At 42.4% G+C, this 27,274-nt stretch overlaps 1 protein-coding gene across 1 annotated transcript in view; it reads right to left on the reverse strand.

Annotated features, from left to right (window-relative positions):
* LOC112125929 (dystrophin-like) overlaps positions 1–27,274 on the reverse strand; it is a 1,989,526-nt gene that overhangs the window by 138,766 nt on the left and 1,823,486 nt on the right. The window contains exon 62 of the mRNA XM_026648920.1: positions 13,118–13,178. Within this exon, the coding sequence (XP_026504705.1) occupies positions 13,118–13,178 (61 nt within the window). The remainder of the gene's footprint in view (positions 1–13,117; positions 13,179–27,274) is intronic.

Consider the following 27,274-nt stretch of genomic DNA (forward strand, 5'->3'; position numbering starts at 1 on the left):
GTCTATTATCAAGCTGCGATGAAGTACCATCACGTGAATCACCTCCTTTGTTACTGGTTAGTGGCTACAATAAAAAGACCTCATGAAATGAGTGAGAAGGTTAATATAAGCAAAAATAGTGGGAATCTTTAGAAATTCTACTCAGGAACTAAAATAGCCTGCATAAGGAGAAAACTAAACTCTGTTTTATACAAAACTGAGATGATATATTGGGTTAACGCACCCGGCCTTTTACCACTGGATCAACCCCTGTTTAAGTCACAAAAGGAAATAAGTTTGATGGACAAAGCTTAAGTGGACATGTGTCATACATCATCAAACTAATACACACTTTGGCATAATACCGTGCTAGTTAAAGGCCTAAGACTGAAATAGCAGGGCCATTACAGATCAGGACTACGGAGCAGTGAAGCTGAGTAGGGAAGCTTCTATTCTGCCTGTCAGGGCTGTCATACCCTACTTTAATAAGCAATACATTTACATTATCTTAAAGAAAGAAAATTCTGAATTGAGCAAATAGCTTGTTAACTCCACAAATATCCCTTTAAAGTAGCACTATCAGTGTTGGATTCTGACTTTCTCAAGCAGTAAAAAAGTTTGCATAGAATAGAGATAGAATGCGCACACTGATCTATTCTACCAGTGAGTGAAGCCAGAGTAGTTCCAGTGCAGAGTCTACTATTGACCATATCCTTGGATCAAACTTCAGAACACAGAGTTAGCCTTCTCCTTCTGCCATCTCAGCAGTGATTAAGTCATAGAATGAAGGTGTTTAAGGCCAGTTGCTTCCCCACTTAGCCTGACTTCTCCTGCTAGCCACCCTCCAGGGTTGGTTCTGGAGTCTGCCACCTATGATGTGGGGTCAGGAACCTGAATCAAAGCTTTCTTGGCCAGCTCCTTCCCCATGAGATTGGATTGGCCATCTGCTAAGTGTGTGTGAGGGGGTATTTCTAGATACATGCCACATATCTGAAGATATCTGTCTGATAAACTGCAAATCCCTTGACTCTCTCAACTGCTCTATACCCACTGAATCATCTTAAATAATTCTAGTGGTACAAACCATGTAGCTGCAAAGGTACAGTTTTGTTTTCAAATCAACCTGTCACTAGAAGTGTCTCCTCCTTTGTCCCCAAATAATGATATTAGTCTGAACTGCAGAACAGGCCTTATTCAATGAAAATTCCAACGATGGGTTTAAGGACCAAAATTTCACATTCTTGCAAAGCTAAACAAGAGGTTTTAAACAGTGGAAAGCATGATTCCCAGCTTTGTATTGGGACAAACCACACATGATTCAACCTCTGGAATAATCTGAGATACTGCATCAAAGTTATCATATTTTTACACATGCAAAAGCTATTTTAGTTCATTTTAGAGGTTTTAAAAATGCATCAGTTATATTTTTCCCTTTCTCAGAGTTCTGTACAGCTGAATTTCTGGTATGAGCTATTCAGGCAGAGGAATAGGAAAAAAGCTGTACTTGTGTGTTTTAAAAAGAAAACATTTAAAAAGAAAATCTCAAAAATGTTTAAAAGTAATTTTTATGTTCAACATACGGCACATATAGAACTTATGGTGGTGTGGTATATAGGCTTACTCAAACTCATATAAGATGATTTAATAGCTTACTCATGGTTTCACTGCTTGTGGGTAACAAGAGCCATCCCACTCACTACATACATATAATATTTTATAGCTATAACTCTCCACCTCTCTATTTACATGTGTCTGAGAGATATTGCCTATTTCACCAGTGAGTTTACCAGGACACTGACTTCTTTCTTTACGTTCTGTTAGTATAATTTAATTCAGATAGAACCATTCATCCTTTCAGCAGGCTGAAAAAGGTGAAAGAATCATTTCTTTCTTTTTTAATTTGAAAATGGTAAACTCTTAGGGTATGTCCACACTGCAACAAAACACCCGCAGCTGGCCTGTGTCAGCTGACTCAAGCTTATGGGGGTAGGACTGCAGGGCTATACAACTGCAGTGTAGACATCCAAGTTTGGGCTGGAGCTCAGGCTCTGGGACCTTGCCCTCTCGTGGAGTCCCAGAGCCTGGGCCCCAGCCTGGGCCCAGATGTCTATACTGCAGGGCTGGCTCCAGGCACCAGCTGAGCAAGCAGGTGCTTGGGGCGGCCAAGGGGAAGGGGCGGCACGTCGGGCTCTTTGGCGGCAATTTGGCGGAGGGTCCCTGTCCCTCTCGGAGGGAGGGACCTGCTGCTGAATTGCCGCTGAAAAAGAAAGCGGCGCGGTGAAGCTGCCACCGATCGCAATCGTGATCGCGGCTTTTTTTTTGCTTTTTTTTTTTTCTGCCGCTTGGGGCGGCAAAAACCCTGGAGCCGGCCCTGCTACACTGCAATTTTATAGCCCCACAGTCTGAGTCCCAGGAGCCTGAATCAGCTGACTGGCCAGCCACAGGAGTTTTATTGTGCACTAAAACTGTGAGAAGTTAAACAACAATTACATGCGTGATCAAAAATTAAGATAGCGAACAGGCAAGTTATAGAAATCAGCCTACGATTTCTCAGAGAGGGAGTATGGAAAGACTGAGGAAACCTACAACTAACAAAAACATGAAGTTAGAGGATGATAGAGATAGAGAAGATACACCATTGGGAGAGTGGAAGATCTAGGAGAGTACTAACAGACAGAGTTAATTTATATGGAAAGTTGTATATGGACCCTCTCAAGGAGTCATAACCATGCTCCTGAGAATCCAGCTGGTGTTATTTCCCTTAGGAAGACAAAGTTCACTGAACTGCTACAATTTGAATTAAAATAAAGTATGACTGGGAAAAAATTTGGAATATTTCCTTAGTAAGTATTTCATAGCTAAGGGAAGAACAGGCACCACATGAGCATGAGCAGACAGACATGATTAACTGTGAAGTCAGTTGTACAAAGAAACGATAAGTCAGAGATTAATATAAAAAAGAAATCACAGCTACTAAAACTACGGTGCATACACTGGACCATCTGACTTCTGGGTCTACATTAGCTGCTTTAGGGAAGGTATGTTCCAGATTTAAGGGCTAAATCCTTCTCCCCATTACATGCCTGTAAAAGGTCCCTTAAAACTGTGTAACTGGCATGGTTTCAATGTGCACAGTGTAAAACCATATGGCAAGAATATGTGAAGACGAAAAAAGTATAGCTCCTTAGTTTTTCCCTGTGCCCCACAATGAGGGCCAGAGGAAGAGCTGGACCAATGGCTTGATCAGGGGTCGGCAACGTTTGGCACGCGGCTCGCCAGGGTAAGCACCCTAGCGGGCCGGGCCAGTTTATTTACCTGCTGACGCGGCAGGTTCGGCCGATCGCAGCCCCCACTCGCCGCGGTTCGCCGTCCCGGGCCAATGGGGGCGGTGAGAAGCCGCGGCCAGCACATCCCTCGCCCGCGCCGCTTCCCGCCGCCCCCATTGGCCCGGGACGGCGAACCGCAGCGAGTGAGGGCCGCGATCGGCCGAACCTGCCGCGTCAGCAGGTAAATAAACTGGCCCGGCCCGCTAGGGTGCTTACCCTGGTGAGCCACGTGCCAAACATTGCCGACCCCTGGCCCTGATACATCTAGTGGTCATTCTTTTCTGAATGTAGGTGGGTCATAATATCTACCAGTAGTCACTGCAGTCCCTCAGAAACAGTTATGGAGGAGCTTGCCTATCAATTAAATCTGTGGTTTAAGATGTGTGAGTGTATCCTTTGTATCTCCCCTGCGTTACTTGAGCTATGCAGTGGAAGAGAAGGTTACTCACCTTGTGCAGTATCTGAAGTTCTTCGAGATGTGTGTCCCTGTGGGTGCTCCATGTCAGGTGTCGGTGCATCCCGGAGCCATTGATCCAAGATTTATGGTAACAGTGTCCACGCAGTTCGTGCGTGGGCAGTAGTCATCTTGAGGTGTCATTGGTAGAGGGGAGGAGGGCGGGCAGTGGAGCACCCACAAGGACACACATCTTGAAGAACCTCAGTTACTGCACAAGGTGAGTAACTTTCTCTTCTTTGAGTTCTGCCCCTGTGGGTGCTCCACTTCAGATGACTCTAGAGCAGTACCCCTCGGAAAGTAGGAGGGACTTAGGGTTCATATGAGTCATAGAGGTAAGTAAGGTTAGGCCAACTATGGCATCAGCCCTGGAATCTTGAGTGATTGCATAGTGCTCAGTAAATTGTTGACAGAGGCCCAAGTGACCGCCCTGCAAATCTCTAATATTGGAATATTGTTTAGGAACACTATCGAGGTTGAAACTGATCATGTAGAATGCACTCTGGTGTGTGCAGGAGAGTCCGTGTTCCGAATATGATGGCACTGTTGCATGCATGTGGAGATCCATTTAGACAGTCTCTGAGTAGATATTGTGCAGTCTTTCAAATGCTCGGTAGTAGAAACAAAGAGTCTAGGGGATTTCTGGAAAGGTTTGGTCATGTCAAGGTAAAATGCTTACGCATGCCTAACGTCCAATGTATGTAAGACGGCTTCTGTTGGAGTCCCGTGAGGCTTGGGATAGAATGTGGGCAGATGGATTAGTTGGCTCATATGAAAGGCTGATGTTACCTTCAGTAAGAATTTTGGGTGCAGATGCAGCGTGACCTTGTCTTTGAAGAATATTGTGTAGGGAGGGTTGGCCATGAGTGCCCCTATCTCACTCACCCATCTGGCGGAACTAATAGTGATCAGAAATGCCACTTTCATGGATAAATGTTGCAGGGACCAGGTGGCTAAGGGTTCAAGTGGTGGTCTGGTGAGGCATTGCAACCTCAGATTGAGGTCCCAGGCCAGGGTAGGTTGGTGATCTTCTGGGTAGATGTTCTGGAGACCCGTGAGGAAGTGTTTCATAATTGGGTGTGCGAAGATTGAGGACCTGTTGATCTCATGATGGAATGCAGTAATGGTCACAAGATGGACTTTGATCAAACTCATTGCTAAACCCGAGCATTTCAGCTCCAGTAGGTAATCCAACACTAATGGTAGTGGTGTTGTGGGGGCTGTCACGTGTTTTCCTTGACACCAGGTGGAGAATATCTTTCATTTTTGAAGGTATTACACATAGTCACCTTCCTGCTGTTTAGTAATAGGTGTTTAACTTGTTCCGAGCAGCCTAGTTTGCCATGATGAAACTATGCAGGAGCCATACTTGTAGGTGAAGTTTCTCTGGATTCGGGTGAAGAGTGTTCTGAGATAGTAGGTCCAGATGACAAGGGGCACATATTGTCATGCGCATCAGATAGGGGTACCATGCTTAAGTGGGCCATATTGGGACTATGAGGATAACTTTGGCCTTGTCTGTTCGTATCTTGTGTATCATGCGTGATATCAGTGGAATCGGTGGGAAAGCGTACATGAATTATGCATCCCATGTGATGAAAAAGACGTCTCCCTGTGACAGGGGTCCCATTCCTGCTCTCAGCAGAACATTGCGCATCTGCGGATTGTTGGAGATGCGAACAAGTCAATGAGGGGAGAGCCCCACTGGCAGAATATGGATAGCAGGACTGCCCATTCATTTCCCATTTGTGGTCTCGAGAGAAGTACCTGCTTAGCATGTCTGTGTTCTGAAAGCCAGGAAAGTAGGAGGCCGAAATCTTTATGTTGTGGTGTATGCACTAGTTCCACAGTTTCATGGCTTCGGTGCATAGCTAGTGTGATTGAGCGCCTCCTTGGCGGTTGATGTAAAAAATGCAGGCAACGTTGTCGGTCATGGATACGAATGGATTAGTTCTTTTATATGAGGTAGGAAGTGTCTGCAGGCATTGCGGACTGCATGTAGCTCTAGTAGATTGATGTGTAGCTGAGTCTCTGCAAGAGACCATTTGTCTTGAACTGTGTGCTGATGCATGTGGGTGCGCCAACCTAGCAGCGAAGCGTCTGTCGTGATTTCTATTGATGGGGGTTCCTGTTGGAACAGGATGCCCATGCATACATTTTCTGGTCTTGTCCACCAGTGTAGACTGTCCAGGACATGAGGTGGTACTGTAAATCATTTTTGCAGGCAGTGCTTGCTGGGTATGTGAACCGAGTTCAACCAGCCCTGTAGGCAGCGCATAGGTAGTCTTGCATGTCGTACCATGAACGTTGTGGCTGCCATGTGTCCTAGCAGTTACAGGACAGTATGAGCCAGAATTTGGGGGCTGACTCTCACTTCTGAGATAAGGTTTGTCAGAGTTGTGAATCTGTTCAGGGGCAGGGATGCCTTGGCTTCTATGGCGTTGCGGTGTGTCCCGATGAAGTCCAGTTGTTGGGCAGGGATCTGAGTAGATTTTTGTTCATTTATCTGTAGTCCTAGATCCCTGAATAGCGTGATCATCATCTGGCCTGTGTGTTGAGTAGGGCCTTTGAGAAGGCAATTGTCCAGGTAAGGGAAAAATCATTATTCCCTGTTTGCGTAGATGTGCTGCTACTACCACTAGGGTTTTGGAGAAAACTCTTGGTTCCGTGGATAAGCCGAATGGTAGTACTCTGTACTGGAAGTGTTCATGTCGTACTGTGAATCACAGGAATTTCCTTTGAGCGGGGATGTATGGTAATAAGCATCTTGGAGGTTGAGGCTGAAAACCAGTCCCCCTTTTGCAATGCTGGAAGTATTATGCACAGTGTCACCATATTGAACTTTTGAGTGCGAACGAACTTGTTGAGTTTCCTAAGATACAAGATAAGTCTCCATCCCCAATTCTTCTTCTGGGTCAAGGAGTAGTAGGAGTAGAAACCCTTCCCCCTGTATTGCAAAGGTACTCATTCCACGGCACCTAGTTGTAGAAGATGATTGACTTCTTGTTGTAACAGGTGCTCATGAGAAGGGTCACTGAAGAGTGACAGGGAGGACGATAGGGTAGGTTGTTGGGAGGTAAAGGGGATGGTATATCACAATTGTACGATCTCTAACACCCATTGGTCCGGGGTTATTGATGCCCAGATGTGGTAGAATGGGCGAAGGCAGTGACCAAAGCATGGGGACGGACTGAGTGAAAGCAGTGCCTGGTGAGAGACATTGTCCAGACACTCGACCAAAACTTCAAAATTGTGGCTTTGGTGGAGCTAACTGAGAAGTCCATGGTTGAGATTGAGGTGCTCTCCGTCGCTGTGATTGTTGGCGTTGTCATTGGTTCTTGTATTGCCGCTGTTGTTGTCAGTTGGAAGAGGAATCTCTGGCTCTGTGATAAGGTTGGTATCATCTTCTCTTCGCCAGTGGAGTATAGATCCCCAAAGTGCAAAGGGTGGATCAAGAATCCTTCATGGAATTGAGCACCTCATCCATCTTGGTCGAGAACAATTTCTCTTGGTCAAAGGGTAGATCTTTGACCTTGGTTTGGAGTTCTCTGGGAATGCCCTAGGATTGCAACCAGGATGCCTGGTGCATCACTACGGCCATGGCCATGGTTCTGGCTGACATGTCAGCTACATCCAAGGATGCTTGGAGGGCTGTGAGAGCGACAAATTGGTCCTCATTTAGAATGACCTTGAATTGTGCTTGTTTCTCCTCTCGAAGCTCCACAGTGTAAGAGCTCAATTTCCCCTAGTTACCATAATCATATTTTGCTAACAGAGCAGAATAATTGGTGACTCTGAATTGTAATGTTGCTGAAGAGTAAACTTTTCGCCCAAAGAGGTCGAGCCTCTTGTGTTCCTCATCTTGTGGGGTCGATAGAAACTCTTGTTGCTTTCCATGCTGATTAGCGGCATCGACCACCAAGAAGTTGGGAGGTGGGTGGGAGAAGAGGAACCTTTGGCGGGGACATAGTTCTTCCTATCCGCCCTTTTGCAAGTCGGTGGAATCAAAGCCGGGGTCTGCCAAACTGTCTCTGTCAGTTCCAGAATCATATTGTTGATGGGCAAAGTGATCTTGGAAGCAGAGAAAGGTGGTAGTATTTGTATCAGTTTGTGTTGATTTGTCTGAACTTCCTCCAATGGGATATCCTGGCTTTGGGCGACCCACTTAAACAGTTCCTGGAACTGTTTGAAGTCATCTGCGGAGGTAGGCGGGGGTGGCATGTTTGCTTCATATGGAGAGGAGGAAAAATTGTGAGCAGGAGATATAGCTTCTATATCCGTGCCTGTTTCAGTGTCATCCTCAATGTCCTGAGCCTCCATTGGCTGCGGGTTGGGGATATGGGATTAGACCTCAGCTCACCTCTATGAGCCATGGGTGTCCTGGAGTGGGGGCCTCTGTAAGCTGCACAGGGTTCCCAATGTGCCCATTGCATTGGGAAGGCTATCGGTGGGTACATCCACGGTGGTCCGTACCACAGTTGAGCTGTCTGGTTGTAATAGTGTTTGGGCCCCATATGGCTCCAAGGTGGTCTTTGTTCGGTCAGTGATGATGAGCGGTGTGGTGAGAAAGTGCCTGGTCCTTGTACCATCGTCTTCACTAGATGACTATAAGGCCGCCTGAAAAGTATGTGGATCCCCACATTAGGAATATTCGGGAGAGCCCTCGATACCGAGCAAGGGGGACTGCAGTGCCAAAGAGATTACCAAGTCTCTCTACTGCAGTACATTCTGTGGAGTTTCTGTTGTCTGTACCGTCGTTGCCGATGGGGTTGCTCTTGACGGTGCAGATGCCAGTGCCGACAGGTGTTGTGGTGGGTTAGCCAGTGCGGTCGGTGCCAATTTTGCTTTCTCTGCTGGTGCTGACTGCGATGTCGGTCCTGGAGGTGGAGGCATGTTGCCATAGGTGCTGGAACTAGGGGGTGGGAGGTGCTGCAGCACCCCCTGGCTTGAAGCGGTTTCCATTATATACAGGGTTTACAGTTTGGTTCAGTGGCTCTCAGCATCCCCACTACACAAATTGTTCCAGCACCCCTGCATGTTGCCTGAGGAAGCGCTCAGTAATGAGTCCCTCGTGGGTGAGGTCGGTGCCATGGAGGAGGCATGTCTCCATCTGTGCCTCGACTCCGTCTCCTTCGGTTGGGACTCGGCAGTGCCGAAGGTACCTGGAGTGTCATAAGTGCTCACCCGAGTATATGTCGGCATCGGGGTAGCGACCTGGCAGGAGACCGCCATTGTTTCTGCGGTGCTCTCTGCGGAAACTTCTTGCCCTCTTCCTCGGTCTTTTAGAGGAAGGCATGTTTCCTGTCCGTGAGTGGGGGTGCCTGGCAAGATGGTCCGTGGGTACATTTTTGGTTGGAGAGATTTCTCCATCAAGTTCATTTTTAGTCTGAGATCCCGGTCACACCTGGCTCTCACCTTCAGATTGTTACAGTGAGCGCATTTTTGTGGAATATGCGTCTCACCGAGGCACTCGAAGAAGAATAAAAGATTTAACCCTAAATGACCACATGAAAGTATTTGGTGCAGTATGCTCACTCCTTTCATTGATAACTTTAAGGAACAGATATAAGGAGAAATTAATGTGAAAATGTGTATTATTACTACCACTAAGAAAATTAAATTTAAAAACAGCAAATCATATATTAAATATGGAAAGTAAATTAATATTCTAGAACTACACCTGAAGTTTTCCATTATGCATATACTGCCCATGTGGCTGTTTTTCCTTCTGCCTTTGGATATGAAAAACCTTCATTTATGGCATAGTAAACAGTTAAAGAAAAGGGTAACATGATTTTAACCTTACCACCTCAATATGTCCTTTCCACATGCGGGCTTCCTCCTCTTACCTTCTTTTTCTCTTTATATTCTGTTCATAGAATTTAAGACATTTTTCTCTGCACTCATTTCATATGTACATGCACATACATTTCAAAAGGCTTCTTGCTTTGTATACTTTTTTATTCGCTATTTATATTTCTTATGTTTGGTAATCACTTTTTTGCTTAGTAAAAGCTAAAGTAAGAGATTTAAATAAAAACCTAAAACATTTTTAAAGTGTCACTGTGTCTTAACTGTCTGAGGCCTCTCTCACTCACCAGACTTTTCTGGTATATTATATGAACCCATTTTTTCTGGAAATGGTGCTTCCTATTAGTGGCAGCCTTCAATCCCACAGCTGCCTCCATGCAGGAAGGCCTGGCACGTACACTAAGCCTTTTTGATTTTGCCATCAGGGCTCATTGATCTGCCCAAGCGGATCAATTGCAGGGTCAGGGACTTAGACAAGAGGCCTGGCAAAACAACAGTCTTCTTACATGTTTCTTTTCCCCACCTCTGAACTAATGTAAACCTTTAAAGCCTGTATTAACCATAGGAAAAATGGGATTACTTGTAAATTATACAGTATAAAATAAGATGTGATCTCTGGAGTACTTAAGGGTTTCATAGTAACTTTTTTGGTTGACATGAAGAACAGGAAGGTCATCAGCATAATGAGAAAAAGGCTGATGATGGAAAAAAAGCGGGTTAGATGAAGTGTAGTTTAGAAAGATTTCACATAGCAACGTGCAGATGTAATTTTTTTTCCTTGATAGCCCATCATACAGCCAGGTATTCAGTAGGCAGTGAGAAAAATCCGTTTGCTACTTTAGAATCCAAGGCACCTTTGGTAGCCTGGCATACAGAAATATGATTTCTCAACTCATTACGGAAGCAAGCAAGGTGAGTGTTAACTGTTGGCTCAGTTTGGCCTATCCATATGGGACTAACCACATAAAAAGGTGAAAGAAATCCTAACAGAATGCAGCAGCTGGTAAAAGGCCATTATATTGCAATTTTCATGAGGTTGACAGTAGGCCAAGAAACTACAAAATGGCATAGAGTAGGAAAAGCAGTTGTAACAGGTTGTACATTGTTGGTGATTATATTTTCAGTAGCAATGAAAGCTGTACTGAAATAAGGTAAAAGAGACGCTGGCAGGAATAAGGCCCAAGGGAGACAAAATATTAAAAAATGTACAGTACTTCAGGAACTTTAGTGGTGGCTGGTTGGTACAGACTAATCAACTGTATAAAAATGAAGTTTTAACTATCAATTTCAAAGGGCTTGGAGTGACCTAACACTAAGAAGTCTGGAATGTTACCGCTGAGGATTTAGTATTAAGTGTTGCCTGATTTATGGACTCATCAAATGCTGTGACATTTCAAATGTGAAATTGATGAATTAAAACAGCTAAATATCAAGAAGGAAATTGATAAAACACAAAACCAGTAACGTATGCAGGAAATTCAGTTAGCAAAGGATGCTCTCATGTGTGGCCTGAGTACTCTATGTTGAAGGTGGAAAGAAAAATTACATAAACATTAAGAAAAGGGCCAGGCATGATACTTACCCTTCTGTTACACCTTTATGGCAACTCTTGTAACAATTAAAGATAAGCAAGAAAGTAATAATTCAACGGATGAAAAAAAATGGATGGCTAAATAAGCATTGTTTAAAGGTTGAAAAGGCTAAGAATAACAGGAAGCTTTGCTATGGCAAATATGAAATGCTAAATGAGGGGAATAAAGGAGAAATGGAAAGAGAAACATTTAAATCACTGGGGGTAGTCTTAAAGCTGGAGCAGGGAGCAGATGGAACAGGGAAGTCACTAGGATTAACAAATACCTCAGATATCCGATTGCTAGGTCAGCTACAGGGTGCTCCTGTACAACATGCTACAGAATGTAAGCTTTCATTATAGAAGTTATGTTACCAGCCCTTATGGTTGTGAAGATAACCTTCCCTGAGTGAACCAAATGGAAACATATGAAGTATGTTTTTCCTGGGTCTGCGAACAGCCTGAAACAATAGCTGTAATGGGGCACTGACTCTGAAAACTAAGAAGGACAAAATAAAATGTTTATTTTGCTGTTGATCATTTTAGCATTAACATTCAGCTCGTGTGTACATCTACTGCTGTTGGAAGTAGTGACAGATATAATGATTGAGAGGTGCAGTGGGCTCTTGGTTGCCATGAAGAATTGCTGTGGTGAGATATTAAGAATTAAAGCTTCTCCAACCAAAATGTCAAGTCACCTCAAGGGTGAGTGAAAAGGAGATGTATCCCTTTCCTCAGTGCCTCAGCTGTGACAGGGGTGCCAAAACCCCAAACTCCCTCTCGCAGTTGATGCCAAAACACCCCGACTCATGTGTCAAAACTTCTAGCTTTCCCCATTCAATTTAATTATTCGTTGCCAATATAAATGTCTGCAGCAAATTTAAAATTTGGGGCAGCAGCAAACTAAATTAATATAAAAATAAATAATACTAGGGAATACTCTAGTTCTGACTGTTATTCATTTTTACATTTAATTCAATAAAACCTCAATTTTGAAGCTGCCACAGAAATTATATTTTGCTACAAAATTCAGGACTGGAGTGCCATAGCAATCAGGTGGCCATACTGAAGAATTTAGGTTCTGTCTTTTGTAGAGGGCATTCATTATTGTAACAGATGGTGCAGTGTAACATGGATCACTGTAACCCAAATACAGACACTTAAGTTTTAGTCATTTGCACTGCAGGCTCTGTTAACACAGCAACTTCATCCTATGTACTGCAGCATTTATTTTTCCAGGCTGTAGTGAAGAAACAGCTCACAGCTCATGTTAGCAACATGGAAAAACTAGAGCACTAGGAGTAATTTATTCACCCTTATTTTTGTTGTGTAGTGGGATAACCCAAGGCACGAAAAAGTGAGCTCCTCCTGGGTTTTTAAAGTTTCCTCTTAGTTTGTTATTCTGTGCCTATTTTTAATATTAATTTCTCCCTTGTTGTCCTTCAACAACAGATTCTGCCAAACAATGTTGCTAAAGGTGCTCACAGGACAACGGACAATTGATAGTTTTAAAAAGATCAGTTAAAGAAAAAGGACAATGATGCTAAAGCTGCAGATTTCTCAATTGCACCATACGTGGCTGCTTTCAACATCAAATCATTCACCAACATTCTGACTGGCTTGTGGTAGTGCAAAACCTCCCTTTCTCACTGTTGATGGAGAAAGGAACAGATAAAAAGGAATCAAGTATGAACCATGTGGTCCACAGTTTTACTAGAGTTTTCAGGTGACTGCTGCAATGACATGAAAGGCACTCTGCTTTATCACAACTCAAAAACTATCTTCTGTTTTTTTTTTTTTAAGGAAGCTCCTCAGAATACCAGCATGTTTGCATGATATTTTATTGCATATCTCACTACTTTTGTCCTTCCCACTGAAACAACACAAGAATTGTATCGGGACAAATTAAAGAAATAATTAACTATCATACATATATGAGACTACTAAATAGCCATCATCAATATTATTTATACTTACTTGATATAGTAGGGCACTTTGTTTGGTGAGATTGCCCTCTCCCAGGGACCCTGGACAGAAGCTGTTAACAAATATAAATAAATAAATATATAAATAAAAGAAGAGAGACATGGAGGTCAAGTTCAAAGCAAACAGAAAAGACAACATTAATCTCTGGAATTACAATTTTACACTTGGCCACGCTGATATGGGTCTGTTTGCTCAGTTACCCATGAAGGCAGGAAGGATTAACCTGCTGTTCTGAAATTTCTGTCCTAATCTGAGTGAAATTGAACTCATTCAGCTGCAAAGATAAATGCAAAAACCTCTTTGACTACTAAACTTAAAGAAGAGATAAGGAACTCAACAAGCAGCCTATCTGTCTTTCTGGCAAGTTCTTTTACGGGGCACCTCTTGGTAATGCTTTCTGTTGTTTTTTCTTCAATTTCACCTCTTATTTGATCAACTGTTCTCATCATTCTAGGAACAAAATTACACCCTGGTTTACATTTTATGTCAAGTAAAGACATTTAGCAGCCCAGTATGATGATGTTCTCCTGTTTATTTGTTTTAAATAGAGACCTATTTCATTTTTATTTCCTACATTATTAAATGTTCATGTGTCTTATTGTCTTTCAAAAATGGCAAGCAGTGCAGAAGATGTCGGCATGATCACATCAAAAAGTGTTAAACCCATCAGAAAATGGCACTACATAATAGCAGTTTTCTCAGTCTAGACTCTCACAGCATTAAGTACCAACATCAACTTACAGTATAGTGAAAATATGTTGTAAATAATGTTTTCTATGAAAAAAGAATATGGGTAGGACATATTTTCAAATGATGGAAATTCTTGCTTGCTGATGGTCTGAGCCATATTCTGAAAGCTCTTCTTTAATACTTAGAGTTTACAATCTTTTCAAGTTCACCATCAGAAGCAAGCTCCCCTCAAACCAGGATCCACCAGCTCAAAGTTGTACCAGACCCTGCCATAATAATAGATGCAAAACCTGCAGACATATCTCCACTGCTATGAAGATCAATACCCTCACAACACACCTTTCAAGATCCATGGGTCCTATACATGCCTATCACAACATGTGGTGTACCTCATCCAGTGCACTAAATGCTCCAACAACAACTATGGGTGAAAACAGACAATCACAATGTCCCAAATGAACGCACACAGAAAAATGATAAAAGACAAAAACACCGTATCACCTGCAGGTGAACACTTTTCACAAAGCGATCTCTCTATATCTGACACTTCAGTCCTCATCCTCAAAGGAAACCAGCCCAACACCTTCTAGAGATAAGTCTGGGAGCTAAAATTCATAACTTCGCTAGACTCTAAAAATCACAGTTTTAATAAAGACACTGTATCTAAGGCTTATTACAATAATCTGTAACCCACTAACCCTTCCTACTCCCCCTTCCCCCTTTCAGTGCTATGACTGCAGAGGTGTGACCAGGCCACTTCACTTTGACTCGTCTCTTACAATACGTGTTAACTATTTACGCTAAACCATCTGTTCTAGCTTGTATTTAGCCCTGACACTCTGAGGGTATGCCTACCCTGCAATTAGACACCTGCAGCTGGCCCATACTAGCTGACCTGGGTTCACGGGGCTCAGGTTAAGGGACCATTAATTGCAATGTAGATGTTCCAGGTTGGGCTGCAGCCTGAGCTCTGGAAATTCTCCCACCTCACAGGGTACTAGAGCCCAGGCTGCCCCAAGCCCAAACATCTACACCGCAGTTAAATACCCCTTAGCCCGAGCCCCATGAGCCTGAGTCAGCTGGCATGGGCCAGCTGTGGGTTTTTAATTGTGTGTAGACATACCCTATGTACCTTTCTCAGACCTGAAGAAAAGCTCTCTGTAGCTCAAAAGCTTGTCTGTGTCACCAACAGAAGTTGGTCTAGTAAAAGATATTACCTCACCCGCCTTGGCTCGCTATTCTATATATAGTCATTTAGATTTTATCTACTTAAAAAATGCCTATCCCAGGGTCTGGGTTTTAACAGATATTAAAACAAAATCAAATCACAATCCGTATGAATAAAGGAACAAATGTATCCACACTTCACCTATGCACAAAAGTCCATCAGCTGAATAAAGAAAATACACCACCTACTTTAAATACATCTCATTGCACCTCAGAAATTCAAGTAAAAAGATAACATGAGCAAAGGAGTTGGAGAGAACATGTGAAACACATTTTTAAATAGTTCATAGGGAACTAGCGGATCATTGTTTGTGGGACTGCTAATAAATAAATACATTTTGAGGAGGGATTTGAAGAGGTCAGGGAAGTTGCATGGCAAACAATATCAGGAAGAAAAAAATCAGCTGTAAGGGCAGCATGGGAGATACATGGAGGCACTTATGAGAGTCTAAAAAGGAGAGTAACATGCAACCAAAATAAGATATGGGCTGGAGCAAACACAAAGAGTTTAAGATACTTTTGGATGAAAATGAGAAGCCAGTAAAGGGACTCAAAGAAGGTGATGATGGAGCAGGATTGGCAAGGAAGAGGAGTCTGGCAGCGACATTGTAGATGGACTGGAGGGTGACAGAAAAGCACCCTTGTTCTGTCATCTGCTACCACTGAGAACAGTCTAGATCCATCCTCTTTGGAACCCCCTTTCAGGTAGTTGAAAGCAGCTATCAAATCCCCCCTCATTCTTCTCTTCTGCAGACTAAACAATCCCAGTTCCCTCAGCCTCTCCTCATAAGTGCGCTCCAGCCACCTAATCATTTTTATTGCCCTCCGCTGGACTCTTTCCAATTTTTCCACATGTGGGGCCCAAAACTGGACACAGTACTCTAGATGAGGCCTCACAATGCCAAATAGAGGACAATGATTACGTCCCTCGATCTGCTGGCAATGCTCTTACTAATGCAGCCCAAAATGCCATTAGCCTTCTTGTCAACAAGGGCACACTGTTGACTCATATCCAGCTTCTCGTCCACTGTAACCCCGAGGTCCTTTTCTGCATTCCTGAGCAATATTTTTATACTCCCTGGTCATATGTCCAATCTTCCACTTCTTGTAAGCTTCTTTTTTGTGTTTAAGATTAGCAAGGATTTCACTGTTAAGCCAAGCTGGTCACCTGCCATATTTACTATTCTTTCTACACCTCGGGATGGTTTGTTCCTGCAACCTCAATAAGGATTGTTTAAAATACAGCCAGCTCTCCTGGACTCCTTTCCCCCTCATGTTATTCTCCAAGGGGATTCTGACCATCAATTCCCTGAGGGAGTCAAAGTCTGCTTTTCTGAAGTTCAGGGTCTGTATTCTGCTGCTCTCCTTTCTTCCTTGTGTCAGGATTCTGAACTCAACCCTCTCATGGTCACTGCCTCCCAGGTTCCCATCCACTTTTGCTTCCCCTACTAATTCTTCCCTGTTTGTGAGCAGCAGGTCAAGAAGAGCTCTGCCCCTAGTTAATTCCTCTAGCACTTGCATCAGGTCATATATTTGAAAACTATATCATAATACATATATGCAAAGGGACAGAATAAAGATTTGGCATATATTTTATACATCTAAATACACAGAGTTAAGCATTGTAATATATTACTTAGATTGTAAACTCTTTGGGGACACGGACAGTCTTTTTGTTCAGTATTTGTACAGTGCCTAGCACAATGAGTCCTGCTCTATAACTAGGGCTCCTAGGGAAATATGGTTATATAACTAACTAACTAACTAAAAAACAACAAAAACTAACACAGCTAACATTCACCATCTTCCCACATTCCCAATAATATCTACATCTTAACTTCTGTCATGATAAACTCATTCAACTATATACTTGGATGCAGAAAACCTCCAAAGACAATATACCAGGCAATGCTATGTGTTATCTGAAATTTAAGAACTAGGAAGAATGCCATCCACCTTCCCCATGTATCTATATCCGACAATTTCAGTTGTTCATGTAGCTTAATCTTCCTAGCTATGTAAGGCTAGAGGATAGCATACAAACTGGTTTAAAAAAACATTTGGATTATGGAACTAGGTATTCTGAAGAGTAAAAAACAACAGAACCACCACCTCCTCCTCCTTGTCCCCCCACCAAAAAACCCTACATTAATTTGAGGATGTGCTCTACTTTGTATGGAGTAATATGTATTTATAATTAAAAAGCCCTACCCATTCAACTCCCCAAACTGCATTAGAGGGCAAAAAGCCCATTTCCCCCCAAAAACCCAACCAAACCTTAGCTTTCAGAGTGAGACCACCTCAGCTACAGTTCCTATCTTAAAATCAAAGGAAATGTTATGTATTTACTGAATATCTAAAGGATAGGATTGGTTGCTGTAATTATTCTAGAAGGTGTATTTCTCCTTCACTCCTGAATTCATCTGGGCAACAGCTTTCCAGGCATAACTTATTATCCCAGAATCTTATACACAAAAGTGTTCTTGATCCATTTAAAAAACTGAGCACAAATAGTCTGCTTTCAATGGAACTAAATGCTTTAGAAATAAACAATTCTGTGATGTTCTGCATAATTGGATTTAGTGTTCCTTCAAGAGACTGTTGTGAGGTTGTCTGTAATACAGTTTCTGCTGTCCTGGATGATTCTAGTCTTGCATAAATTTGAGTTGACAAAATATGTGGTACCTTTTACAACTGTGCTCTGAGAATAATCATCTCATTTCTGGCACAAATCCAACAGCTGAGAACAGCTGTTTCTTATCTCCTGGTACCAGTAGAGGTTTGTCATCCATTACAAAGCCAGTGTAAGTAATAGACATATATCTTTAATTCCTGGTAACACCAGTGTAGTAGTCTATCAAAGAAGACTTTCTGGAAAACAAAAAGAATGAGTACTTGTGGCACCTTAGAGACTAACAAATTTATTTGAGCATAAGCTTTCGTGGGTTAAAGCCCACTTCATCAGATGCATGCAGTGGAAAATACAGTAAATACAGCTACCACTCTGAAACCTTTCTGGAAAATGTTTTTGTACGACACCATAGCTTCCCTGTGTGTTATACTCAAGAAACAGATGTTTCCCTATTTGCAAAGTGTAATTCAAAAGTGCCTTATTGTTTTAGTTTTGCATAATGTAAGAATCCATTGCTATATGAACCAGCCACCTGCAATGTTGACTATTGAAATAAAATAGCGTAGCAAAAAGTGTCTTTTTAAAAAATGGATTTAAATCTCCTTGCACTCCATTAGCATTGCTATGCATTAATAATCATTTAATGGTTATTTATTGTCAGAGTTTTATTTTTCTCCCTTTGATGTGCTAACATATTAAACTTACTGTGTGCGCTATCATTGAACTTAGGCTACGTTTCACAGACCATGTTCACATAAGTTGGTATTTGTCTTTTCACAAAGCAAAATGAAGCAGCAGCATGCTGGATCTGTGTGCTCCACAGTTCAACAGTATTTTACTCTATGCAAGGGTCTGACCAGAAACTTAAATAGAATGCGGGTGTCATTTTAGCTGTGTTCATTGATGAAATTAAAAAATAATCTAATAAATATTTAATTTAGCTATATCATTATGGGAATCATGTATACAATACATTTAAAACTATCAAAGGTAAATGGTCGTTTATTGCACCTATCCACCAAAATATTCAAAGAGATCATCTTGGCTAAAATCAGTCCTATCAAAAACTACTTCCAATGGTCATTATTAAAATGTTAACATTCACTCACCGTTATCACACATGTGTTTTCAATGTAAGTATAGAGAAAATCGTCAGCATCTCAGATAACACGGGGGAGGGGAGTGAAACTGTAATTTTTTGATGGCAACCACACTGTGCCATGCTTCAATCTACTCTGTGACCTGCTGATTGCTGTTTGTTAGAGGTTTCATATGAGTGAATTACAGCTTTGTGAGGTTTGGATCTGAGCTCACACAGGTGTTCATAACCATAACAAAACCTGCAATATTTACAAATTGGTCACTCTACCCCCAATTTAGTGAGGTATTTAATCATGTGCCTAAATTAAGCCTGGGAGAATGACTTCAGGCAGGGCCTCTACCTATGATACCTTGACTTTGCTGACTTCTGTTGTTCTATTGAGCATTATTGTTATTTTTATTTTTAACCAAATACACATCTTAGAATCTGTTTACTCCTCCCCCCACAACATATAACACTTCTTTTACTAATGGTTTAATCTTTTGTTGAAGTATTGTATTTGTCATTCCTTATGAAGGCAGATAGTGATGGCTTAGTGCAGGGATTGGCAACCTTTGGCACGCGGCCCGTCAGGGTAGGCACTCTGGCGGGCCGGGCCGGTTTGTTTACCTGTCGCGTCCGCAGGTTCGGCCGATCGTGTCTCCCACTGGCCACGGTTTGCCGCTCCAGGCCAATGGGGGTGGCGGGAAGCAGCGGCCAGCACATCTCTCAGCCTGCACTGCTTCCCACAGCCCCCATTGGCCTGGGACTGAACCACAGCTAGTGGGAGCCGCGATCGGCCTAACCTGCGGATGCGGCAGGTAAACAAACCGGCCCGGCCCACTAGGGTGCTTACCCTGACGGGCCGTGTGCCAAAGGTTGCCGATCCCTGGCTTAGTGATCTAATCCTCAAGTTTGGAAATACCTATAATCACAAGTTCACATATGTGTAGAACTGACTTACCCTTTGAGTCTTTCAAAATAGATAAATTGAGTACCACTGTATTTACTTTCAGATGTATTTTATTAAGATATCATAATAAACAAGATATGGTTGTTCTACACAGACATTAAAGATCCCCTAGTACTTTTCCTAAGGACGAGGTAAGTTACAGCAGTCCCCAGTCAGTTAAAGCATGCTATATGCTGGCTGGCTGACTGCCATCTTCACCCTAGAAAGAGCTGCTTATCTGAGAGTGTGTGTGGGTATGTGTAATTTGGGAAGTTCTTTAGGATCTTTCTCAATGAAAGTAGTGTATACATGTAAAATATTTGTTTTACCCATTTACAGAGGGCCTATTTCTATCTTATGCATATTTGTTATTACAGTAAATTACAGTGTGGAACACTGATGTTATGTAGCATAGAGGCATAATGGCTCACTGTATAATTGAGAAACTGATGTCAGAATATATTGGCTGAAAGATTTAAAAGTTAGAAGGAGAAAAACATCAATCAAAACCTAACTTGCATAAAAATTGCACACCATGGGGTCTAGCTCAACTAGCTTGGAGCCTGATTTAAGCCTGCATATGTGGGTGGGTTCTCAGGAATTGAAGTGAGCTAAGCAGTTAAATTCCAATTTGGATTCTTCAATAGTTAAATTACACACTGCTTCTCTGTCTGCATTGCAATGCTGTCTGCGTTCACAAATAGAGTAAAATGCTTTAAGATTGCTTTTCAAACTTTGGAAGATGGGCTGATTAGCCATAAAGATCTGAACATGTGAAGAGGGGCAGCACAACAGAGACTCACTCCACAGGAATTATAAATTAGGCCTCCCAGGTCTGCAATAACTGCTGAAATCTTTATGACCAACTTGAAACGTAATGTTTGCCGGGTATTACTGGTGAGAAACATTATACAGCTACTAAATAGATAACATGTTCCTTAGCATCATTACAAATGGTGAACAGCATACTGTGAAGTCATTCAGAAGTTTCCAGAGATCACTTCAAAGCATAAAATCGATCCAAGGCTCATTTTCTTGGATGTTACTGTTTGGTAAAGCAGCAACAAAACACTTGCATGTACTTGAAAAGGATATTGCATCAGGTAGACTGATACTGTAGCTATTGTTCCGCTTTACTAGGTTTGTATATTGCTGACACGTCTCATAATCAATGTTGGTTGCACTCAAACTTTGAAAAAGAAAAATCTCTAAAACTGGTTTCTATCACATTGAACAAATTTTGGCTTTTGTACAGAGAGAATAAAACAGACTATAAGAAAAATAAATCTTAGATAAACATTTCAAGCCTTATAGAGCCAAACATAACAGAATGAGTTCTGACATAGAGAGAATAGCCTCATTGCTTTACACACCAGGCATTTCAGAACATAAAGAATATGTTTTAACTGAGCACAATTTATAGCTCATGACAATTCTGCCACACTGTTTAGCTGTGCTGCAGCAGAAATGTTTGAATCTTTAAGTCTGAATCTTCCAGTGGTGCTTCAATAAGGACATACTAGATACACGGGGCAGCAGCAGGGAAATGTTTGCCTCAGAAATCTGGTACTGTAGGCAGCACAGAAGTAGTTAATAAATAATGACTCTCTGTATGAAGCTTATACTCATCTAAGAGTTAAGAAAACATCATGGATAGCTGTGACATACTCAACATTGGAGAAATATCATCAAAGATTAAAACATATTAAACTATGAATAATGCTGCTATGAAATACATGAGATCATTCCACCAACAACAAACAACTGCTTTTAAATAACACTGTATACTGCATTGTAGAGATGCGTGAAAATTAAATTAAATGAAATAGGAGGAAAACATTTTTTCATTGAAATATTGTTCATTGTCACCTTAAGTTTTTTAATGGAAGACTTTTTTCACCACCAAAAGTTATTATTGCAGTGAAAAATAGGGGAAATAAGCAACTTCTGTTAGTGAAGAACTAACTGAAATTCAGGATTTTGGCCAGAGAGTTGCATTTGACCATTTTTATAATGTAAAACTTAATTTGCAGGTGGGGTAATCCAGCATATAATCAGAATTCTAATTCATGTTGAATCAAATTTATCAATATGCTATGCACAGCTCTATTGCAGTCAACATCTTTGAGAGAAGAAAATATAAGGGAATATTAAAAAGCAGCAACCCAGCAGGAATGATCATTAGATGCATGATGCCTCTTGAACCACAGAATACAGTACTATCAATGTCCCCCCAAAACACCTGAGCTATCTAGATTAGCATTTTTCTTAAAATTTCCTATTATTTCACAACCACGGGTGGCAGGAATGGTCAGGGTGCTAATGTAGACTCTTTAACCATCATAGATCATCTAATCTTGCAGAGCAGAGCAGGTCTAGAGGACATAGTGTTTAAAACCCCAGCTGCTCCTACTGTTGCTACCACTTATGGAGCTGCACTGGTGGTAGTGCAATGGTAAGACGTTTTACAAAAAATGTGCTAGTATAGATGTGGCCCATGTGTATTTAACATAATTCCCTCTAACTTTTAACATGCTTCACTCATTAAGCAGGTCTTGAACTTAAATTGCGGCCCACTGCTACTGCAAAGTCATTCCTCCCTTAATGACGATAGTAACAAAGACAAGAGCTGAGGAGCAAAACATCCAATAGAGATTATTTGTATTTCTTTTTTAAGTCTCCTTTCTTCCTTTAAATGTGCTTGGCTCTCCTTGAAAGGTGCAGGGCTGGCAGCCCTGGAGACTCAAATCTTCCACTGAATGCTGCACTGTAGATTTAAACTCTGGTTGCAGGTTGGGGATGGTGGCTTTTGCTTCTCTCTACCTCCATGCACTTTACACCTCTATATAATTCAGTACTTAGCTTTGTGTGGCTCAATTCACAGATACCCAAAGAGTGAAATGTTGTATCTAGATTTTAAAAAAGTATTTTCAGACACAGGGTGTACACCTACACTTGGAACTGGAGGTACAGTATGGGCATTGACTCTGTGGGTGCTCTAAGGCTCAAGCACCCACAGAAAAAAAATAGGGGTTGTTCAGCACCCACCAGCCACAGCTGTTTAGTGGGGTTGCTGATCAGCTGTCTGGAGGCGCACAGAGGAGGGCGGAGAGTGATGAATGGCAGGGGTGGAGTGGGGCCGGAAGAGGCAGAGTGAGGGTGGGGCCTCGGGGCAGGGGGCAGAGCAGGCCAAAGAGGTGGATTGAGGGTGGAGCTGGGGCAGGAAGAGGCGGACTAAGGGTGTGGCCTTCGGGAGAAGAGGCAGAGTGGGGGCAGGGCCTCAGGGTGGAGCGGGGTGGAGCACCCACCAGGAAAAATAAAAGTCAAAGTCATCGCCTGTGACTGGAGGTGTAATTTCCAGCTTGGGTAGACATACCTGTGCTAACTCTGACTGAGCTAGTGCACTAAAAATAGTAGCATAGCCCTGAGTATGGTCCTGTCAAGATGCTAGGTATGTACTTGGACAACTAGCCCTTCCCGCCGCTAGCATGGGGACAGAAAAAATTTGCCACCTGAAGGGAGACTCTGTGAAGCCAGACACTGCAGGAAGTATTGCCCAGCAGGGCCTGAGCGGTGGCCTTCCGACAGCCTAATGACTGACATATGCTGGGGTATAAATGAGGAAGCCATCAGGGAGCATTCTGAGCAGACTGCCTGCTTGCTTTCCCTCCAGATCTTGCCTTGCTGTGAACCCCAGACTCTGGCTCCTAACCCCAGCTCATCCCTGAGTCTGCTACTTGCCTCCTGTCTGCAACTCCGCACCTGACTCTAACCTGGCTCGACCCTAACTCTGTTACTCAACTCCTGATCACAACTTCATAAGTGACCCATGCACACAGGCTACCCACAGCCAGGCCCTAACATCAGCTTGCACTGCTAAACAATTGACTATGTGTGTATTATGGGGCTGAACACCTATTTTGATGGGGGCTGTACAAATACACAAAAGAGACAATCCATGCACCAACTAAATTCTAAAACCAGTTTGATTTACTATGTCAAATCCTAAATTCCCATGATCAGCACAGGCTGAAGTAACATATTCAACCTCTAAAATTGAAGAATAATAGCTTGGTGTCCAGATCCAATGCAGTCCATAGTCTCATCTTTAAGACTGGCAACAGAGTAGTCAAATGAAATAGGGTCTGATCTGTCATTTTTGAATATCCATGGGAGTTTGATAATGACTTTAATGGTTGTCTGTTCAGGCTATTAATGCCAAAACCGTAAATTGAAAAGGTGTTTTTCGTCAATTTCAAATAATTTACATTAGAGCAAAATCTCTATGCAATGGAAAGTGACTAAGAAAGTATTTAGTTCTACAGTTTATTAACTGCCATTTTTGTAAGGCAGAAATGGCAAGAAGTAATGAAGAAAAGATTTTTCAGAACCTGAAATTTAAAATAACAGAGTGTGAGGAAACAAGGAACTGTCCCAGGAACTCTGGACTCTATCCAAAGGATAATTAAATATGAAATTTACTTTCCAAATCTTAAGCACACATTTCTAACCATTATTTATCTACTTCTGAATGTTAACTAATAGTCCTAATGATGATTAACCATTTTCCATATACAGTACTGGCATGTGATGGCTTTAAAAAAATAGTTTGAGAAAATTGGTTCTGATCACTGGAGCTACACCACGCGACCCGATATAACACGAATTCAGATATAATGTGGTAAAGCAGCGCTCCGGGGGGCGGGGCTGCGCACTCCGGCGGATCAAAGCAAGTTCGATATAACACGGTTTGACCTATAACGCGGTAAGCTTTTTTGGCTCCCGAGGACAGCGTTATATTGGGGTAGAGGTGTATTTGTTAAATACAGAATGGAAAAAAGTGACCTGTTCTTTATAATTTGAAAATTTAAAATATAGCTAGGTATATCCAGTTAAACTTTAAGCCCTAGCTCTTTATATCAGGAGAATCCTACAAACCACAAAATACAAGACAGATGTAAACATGCCTTTTAAACATGCATGCCTAAATGTTTTTGCTTTTACCCAAATATCTATTGGTTCCCTATCTTGATAAAAATCTGGGTTCATCTCTAAACTGCTGATATTTTGGAGTCAAAGATGGAATTAGCACTTCTAAGCAAGAAAAAAAAACCTGGTGATCTCCAAAACGAGATACAGGTAATTGCCAGTTATAGCTGTGTATTATTTCATTGAGTCACATCATCGACACACTGTATGTGACAATCCTACAGGGATCAGGCTGTAAATTACAAGTTCTACCTGTATGTTTAAAAGTTGTCATACCTTCTATTTTTCAGCAATCACAAGTGGTGCATGTCAATGAGTTACAGCATTAAAAACCAGGATTGATGGCAGGCTGGTTGAACTGTTAGTGGCATTAAAAACAGCCTGACATCTCTCCTACCTCTCATTTATTTTATCTCAAAAGGAAGTAATAACTATCCTTACAAATAGAGATGGATCCTCCAACAACAGACAATGAATCCCATTCTCTGTAAAAGGCAGCATCACAGATCAAAACAAAAGGAGCCAACAAAGCACCATTATTACAGGGGAGAGAGTTGCAGCTCCATAGTTGAGATTGTGCTGAAATTTGCACTTAAAGCAGGACTGAAATTCCTGTGCTTCACACTTCAGTTACTGCATTTCGACTCCAAATTGAGCACAATAATCCTTCAGAGGACAATAGAATTTTCTATGTGAAATTTTTAGTTTAATATTCACTAACTTTTGCAGAGGAAACATTTAAAAATGCTCCTTTTTAGAAATTATACAGTTTTTCACACATTTGTTTGGGTCCTTCTAGCTAAACATCTGCAGTCTTCACAAACTACCAACTTCATCCACACATGCATTCATGTAACATCTCGGACATGGCCATGGGCCACTTTTGACATTTATCAAACTCCATCTTGACAGCTACTTCTGTTAAGGCTGCCAGCCTTAGCCTTTGACTCATATATTTTAAGGTCAGAGGGGACCATCATGATCATCTACTCTGACCTCCTTTATATTGCAGCCCACAGAACCTCACCCACCCACTGCTGTAATAGACCCCTAACCTCAGGCTGAGTTACTGAGTCTTCAACATGATTTAAACGATTCAAGTTATAGAGAATCCACCATTTACACCAGTTTAAACCTGCAAGTGACCCATGCCGCAGAGGAAGGTGATAACCTCCCAGGGTCTCTGCCAATCTGACCCAAGGGAAAATTCCTTCCTGACCCCAAATATGGTGATCAGTTAGACCCTGAGCATGTGGGCAAGACCCACCAGCCAGACACCTGGGAAAGAATTCTCTGCAGTAACTCAGAGCCCTCCTCATCTAGTGTCCGATCACCAGACACTGGAGATATTTGCTGCTAGCAGTCGCAGTTAGGCCACATGCCATTGTAGGCAGTCTCATCATACCACTGCCTCCATAAACTTATCAAGCTCAGTCTTGAAGCCACTTAGGTTTTTTGCCCCCACTGCTGCCCTTGGAAAGCTGTTCCAGAACTGCACTCCTCTGTTGGTTAGAAACTTTTGTCTAATTTCAAACCTAAACTTGCTGATGGCCAGTTTATATCTACTTGTTCTTGTGTCCATATTGGCGCTTAACTTAAATAACTCCTCTCCCTCCCTGGTGTTTATCCCTCACCAGCTCCAAACCTCACCGATACCACGGGGAGCCAGGGAGACTAACTAGGCATCAGGAGCCAAGGGGTACGCTCTGGGAAAGAGACAAGGCTCTGTGGAGCTATGGAGGAGTTCATGGGGGATAAAGAACTTGGCTTGAGGAGCCAGGTGGGGTTGAGCAGAGTATTGAGGGCCAAAGTAAAAAGAATTTAGCAGGAATGTGTGGGTGGCCTGGGGAAAAAAGCTTGTGTGCAGGGAGAAGAGTGGGGACTGGAGTTAGCTCCGCTGGCACTGCTGGCTTGATCCCCTGCCAAGGGAAGTCTTTAAAATGCTGATGCCTCAACAAAGACACACTGTGCCACTGGTCTCAGAAAAGAAAAAGAGCGAGTAGGTGTGTGTGGGAGGTCTGGGGAAAAGAAAGCAGGACTGTGGGGCTGTGGGGGAGGGGAGAATGAAGAAAAAGTGGGTCTTGTGCCTAGAGGTAGAGACCAGAAAGTGGAAGAGCTCCTTCCATGCCCCACATTTCTCCTTAAGTCCCTCTTTTCCCCCATCCACAGCTTCATTCAAGCACCAAGCTCCCAATGTCATGCAGCCCCATCTCCAGCCTACACACCACACCACAGAAACACTAACCCAGGAACCAATCCCTGTAACAAACCTTGTTGCCTACTCTGTCCCCATATCTACTCTAGCGACACCGTCAGAGGACCCAGCCACATCAGCCAGACCATCAGGGACTCATTCACCTGCACATCTACTAATGTGATATATGCCATCATGTGCCAGCAATGCCCCTCTGCCATGTACATTGGCCAAACCGGACAGTCTTTACGTAAAAGAATAAATGGACACAAATCGGACATCAGGAATGGTAACATACAAAAGCCAGTAGGAGAACACTTCAATCTCCCTGGACATTCTATAATAGATTTAAAAGTAGCCATAGTTGAACAAAAAAACTTCAG

This window comes from Terrapene carolina, unplaced genomic scaffold (genome assembly GCF_002925995.2).
Source record: "Terrapene carolina triunguis isolate 2854851 unplaced genomic scaffold, T_m_triunguis-2.0 Scaffold22, whole genome shotgun sequence".
In the NCBI taxonomy this organism is placed as follows: domain Eukaryota; kingdom Metazoa; phylum Chordata; order Testudines; family Emydidae; genus Terrapene; species Terrapene triunguis.